Source organism: Hibiscus syriacus, unplaced genomic scaffold (assembly GCF_006381635.1).
Source record: "Hibiscus syriacus cultivar Baekdansim isolate YM2019G1 unplaced genomic scaffold, ASM638163v2 tig00110082_pilon, whole genome shotgun sequence".
Lineage (NCBI taxonomy): Eukaryota > Viridiplantae > Streptophyta > Magnoliopsida > Malvales > Malvaceae > Hibiscus > Hibiscus syriacus.
Genome location: NW_024062588.1, coordinates 130,179 through 135,346, shown reverse-complemented (window position 1 = coordinate 135,346; position 5,168 = coordinate 130,179). Strand labels below are relative to the sequence as shown.

The following is a 5,168-nucleotide window of genomic DNA, read 5'->3' as shown; positions in this document are numbered from 1 at the left end:
TTATAAATCTAATCCAAATTTATTTTAAACCTAATCGTTCAACTTTCTTCCTTTCATTTTATTTTCTATCAAATCAAGTCAAACTTTTACTCCAAAACAAATAATTAGATTAACAAAAAATTTAATTAAAATTATATTAATATCCAATTTTAAAATGTAACTCTAGTTTCTAGAAAGATAACGTGGATGCATAGTACACTTTGATTATTTTTTAAAATTATATATAACGTAAAGTTTTATTTTGTTCTAATTATTTATTGTTAAAAAATTAATAACAATGATAATGTGATATTTTTATAATACTTTTAATTTTTACATCATTATATTTATTATCGGTTGAATAAAATCAATTAAAAACAATAAAAGAAGAATGCTATATAAATATAAAAACAAAAAACATATTTAAAGATCAGTGAAATTTTTTAATGAGAAATGATTAGAATAAAAACAAATAATAGTATTAAATATGATTTAAAACATAATTAAAATATCAAAAGATAAGCTTAAAAAGAATGAATGATTAAATACGTAATTTACCCTATTTTATTGTTTATGATCAATAAAATGAACGTAAGCCGTATGGCATAATCGAGTATATATTAGTAATAAAGAAAATATTTTATTATAAAAAATCAATAATTGTGGGAAAGCGAAATCTTTGACTATGAGCCTTATAGGCATCGATGACCGAAGACCGGACCCACAGAGAAAATGCGGCAGCCGCGCTTCCACACTTCCCACTAACAGCGGTGGCTCCCTCGTGGGACCCGGTCTTGTCTCCTTTTGATTTTTTTTTCTCATTACAATGATTAGTGTTTTGGATAGCGGTAGACATACGGATTCAAAAGGATCGGACGGTAACACGTGCAGTTAATCACGGATCTCGAGTTCTTTATTCCGATAATAATTTATGGATTAAATTTTTTAATATTTTAGATTCAAATGAATTTTAGTTTGATTATTAAATTAATTTTTACGGATCTACTTTTTTTTTTAATTTTTATTAATCGATTGTTGCGTAAATTTTAATGTTGGTTATCGACCGTCGATTTTTTTAATAATAATAATTATATCTTTGTACCATATTTATTCCTATATGTGTGATACGTATATCTCTATCTTTGAGACATGTTTATTTTTATCTTTGAGACATGTTTATTTTTATCTTTGTGACACGTTCATTTTTTTCGTTCGTTTTTTGATCTTTTATTTATATTTTATCATGATTAGATTTGACGACGACACAGTTTGATAAAGATGCTTTTTTGGGTAGTTTCTAATGATATTTGACTCTGATTTGTAGTTCTCGATAGTCTTTTAATAGCTTAATTTTCTTTTATACTTCATTCGGTGATGCATCAAATTTGTTCGTATCTACATTTTTTGAGTTTTTTATTGATTTTTTTTTTCATTTTTCCTGAATTGTCATTATATGATTTATAATTGTTAGTTTCCATGTTATAATAAAATGTCCAAATTACGTATTTAATTTACGATGATATTTGTAAACTTTTATTGTAATTTTAGGTATTTTAACCTTTTAATAATATTAGCAGGCCTAATGCTCCCTCAGAGTTTCCTCCTCGTTTATGATCCTGGTTCGTTCTTGCTTGCTTTTAAGTTCTCTGGTTTTCGTTTTCTGTTTTCTTTGCATGGATTTACGGTGTTCGAGTCTCGATTGGAAGAAGTTGTTCGTGGGTTCAAAGGAGCAATCCCTTGATTTTTTCCCTCCCGAGTCTAGAGATGGGGTGACCACTGTTATTCCTCCGCCTGAGGTGATCGATGAAGGCATTGCGGATTGGAATCACGCTTTGGTAGGTCAATTTATTGGCCCTGCTCCAAGTTATGGCTCTATGCAACGAATCATTGAATCAATTTGGGGGAATTCTTCACAAGTCAAGGTTAGTGTAGCCGGCCCTAACCTATTCATTTTTCATTCCTATATTCTGATTTGAAGGAATGGGTGCTGGATAATAGACCTTGGCATGTCCATAACAAACCATTAGTTTTGCGTAAATGGGTTCCTGGATTGCAGAAGCTAAGTTTCGATCTGTCTTGTATGCCAGTCTGGGTGCAGCTTCATAATGTTCTCCTAGAGCTTTTTTCTCAAAAGGGGTTAAGCTATATAGCTAGTGCAATAGGTAGGCCTTTGTACATGGACACCATAACGGCCTCCAGACAGAAGCTTGAATTCGCTAAGGCCTGCGTGGAAATAGAAGTTGGAGGCATTATTCCTGACTCTATTTCTGTTATTTTAAATGATGGGTCACCAGTGATCATCAGGGTGTTTGTGCCCTGGCTTCCTCAGGGTTGTACTGTTTGCAAAACTTTTGGTCATCATGCTAACTCATGTACTGAGGCTCAACTGTCTACTCAAAAGCCTAAGGAGATCCAAGTTTGGAGGAAAAATGAGTTGGCTTCTTTGGTTACTGGTACTAAGAAAATTCAAGCAAGTGCCAATGTTTCTAATGCTGAACTTAAAATTGCTAATAAGAAGGTGCATTTTAGTTCTGATACTCATTCTGCCAATGGTCAGTCAATTGAATTGGCACAATATGTGGATTTTCAGGTCGGTACTGCTATGGAGGCTTCAGTTAAAGACTTGCAGGAGGGCAGTGAGGTAATTGTGGAGACTTCGGATAATGCCTTGCAAGAGGGTAGTGGGGCAATTGTGGGAATGCCACCTGACAATCCTGCTCAATTCCTGCAGAATGAATCTATTCCTCAGAATGAATCTGTTTCTTGCCTGACTGAGATTAGCTCTAGAATTAATCCCTCGCATGATGCTCTTCCTGGTGATTTTCCTTCTCTTCAGGATTCTTTGAAGAAGAAAACAAAAGGGAGAAAGAAGGAAACTGTGGATTCCTTTAGTAAACTGTAGGGTGTTGCAGAGGGGCCTAGGAAAACTAGAACTGCTTCCTTGGGGGTGGCTATGTTGCTAAATGAGATAAAGACAAAAAAGAAGGATCACTTGGAAAAAGCTAAGAGTACTATAGTGAATTCGAGTGTGGGTGGTCTCGTGTATTCCATTCATTCTCAATGATTATAGGGTTTTGGATATGAGGGGGATAAACAATTCCCTCAAACAGCTGAAAGTGCTTAGAAGATTGGATAAAGCTGGGGTGGATGTTATGTGTTTGATGGAGACTCGTATTCGGAGGGAAAATGATGATATTTTCTCTTCTTCTTTGATTGCTGACTGGAATTTTGCTGAGAATTATGACTTTATTGATGGGGGTCGAATTTGGATATTTTGGAGGAAACACTTGACGTTTTATGTGTTGCGGAAACATGATCAAGTTGTTACTATTTGGGGGATAGTTGATGGGCATAGGACAGCTATTACGGCTGTTTATGCCAATAACATTGGAGTTGCTAGAAAGGGACTTTGGGAACACCTAACCTTTGTTGGGAATGAGGTTGGAACTTTCTCATGGGTAATTGGGGGGGACTTCAATATTATTGCAAAAGCAGAGGAGAGCTCTGATTTTGATATTATGGGTATTCACTGCACCCCTGACATGAAAGACTTTCAGGATTGCTTGGAGAATCTTGACCTCATGGACCATCCGTTTATTGGGCCATTATTTACATGGTCGAACAAGCAGGATGAATCTTATTTAGCTCGTAAATTAGATAGGATGTTAGTCAATGATCAGTGGCTGCTTGATCACCCTGATTCTTTTGCTGAATTTGCTGCCCAGGGAGTTTTTGACCACTGCCTTGGTTTACTCTGGTCACACAAGGATGGCATGACCAAGAGACCTCGCCCTTTTAAATTCTTTAATTGCTGGACCAGGCATGAGCAATTCTTGGGTATTGTTAGAGATGCTTGGTATGGACAGAGTGGGGATAATTCCATGAGCTGCTTGTTCCTCAAGTTGAAAAGGCTCAAGCCCCGTCTAAAGGAATTGAATAAGGAGTACTTTTTTGATATCTCTAGCAGGGTAAGTAGCAAAAAGGATGAATTAGAATTGGCTCAAATTTTTAATCTGGCTCACCCAGAGCAGCGAAAAGTTGATGATGAGAGGAGGATTCAAGCTGAGCTAGTGGATTTGGAGATTGTAGAATCTATTTTCTACAAGCAAAAAGCAAAAGCTCACTGGCTTAGGGAAGGTGATTTAAACACCAGATTCTTTCATCAGAGGACACAAGTAAATCAGAAAAAGAATACAATCAGATTAGTTATGGGTGAGGATGGACAGATATATGATACCTTTGATGGTATGGCTGCAGAGTTAGTGAAGTTCTTCACTAATCTTATTGGCTCCACTGACCCTTTGGTTAAGGGTTCCCCTATTGAGAGTTTGAAAGATTTACTGAGGTATTCTCTGCATGATGGAGCTGTTTCTTTTCTCACTAAGGAGGTTAATAATTTGGAGATTAAAGAGGCTTTATTTAGGCAAGGGAATGACAAAGCCCCGGGTCCAGATGGCTTTACTTCTGGTTTTTTCAAAGTTGCCTGGGAAATTGTGGGCAGTGACTTTATTTGTGCCGTGAGGTATTACTTCCAAACTTCTTTCTTGCTGCCTACTTTTAATGCTACAACTTTAGTGTTGGTTCCAAAGTCCTCAAATGCTTGCTTTGCAAAAGATTTTAGACCGATATCTTGTTGTTCTGTAGTCTATAAAACTATAACTAGAATCCTTGTGGATAGACTTGTTCCCTACTTTCCTGAAATGATTTCCAAGAATCAGACAGCTTTTGTTAAGGGCAGGAATATAGTGGATAACACTTTGTTGGCTCAGGAAGTGGTTAGAGGATATTCTAGGAAAAATCTTTCTCCTCGGTGTGCTATTAAAATAGACCTCCAGAAGGCTTTTGACTCTGTTAATTGGGATTTTTTGCTGAACATTCTTAGAGCAATGGGTCTTCCTGAAATGTTTTGCAATTGGATCAGTGGTTGCATTACTACTCCTATGTATTCTATTTCTTTGAATGACAGCCTGGTGGGGTTCTTTAAGGGTGCAAGGGGGATTAGGTAGGGTGACCCATTTTCACCCTATCTTTTTGTTATAGTGATGAATGTGTTGTCTTCTCTCTTGAATATTGCTGCTATGAAGGGTGTTTTTAAGTATCATCCCAAATGCAAACGAATCCAACTCACCCATCTTTGTTTTGCGGATGATCTATTGGTCTTTTTTCATGGTTCCTTTGAATCTGTGCTT

General features: G+C 36.2%; 1 protein-coding gene across 1 annotated transcript; it reads left to right on the top strand.

The window, feature by feature from the left end:
- Window positions 1-1,652: 1,652 nt before the first annotated feature.
- On the top strand, window positions 1,653-2,881 carry LOC120214646. Its single transcript, XM_039212484.1, has 2 exons — window positions 1,653-1,901; window positions 1,958-2,881. Exons 1-2 carry the CDS (start codon window positions 1,653-1,655, stop codon window positions 2,879-2,881), a joined length of 1,173 nt encoding a protein of 390 aa, XP_039068415.1.
- Window positions 2,882-5,168: the final 2,287 nt, after the last annotated feature.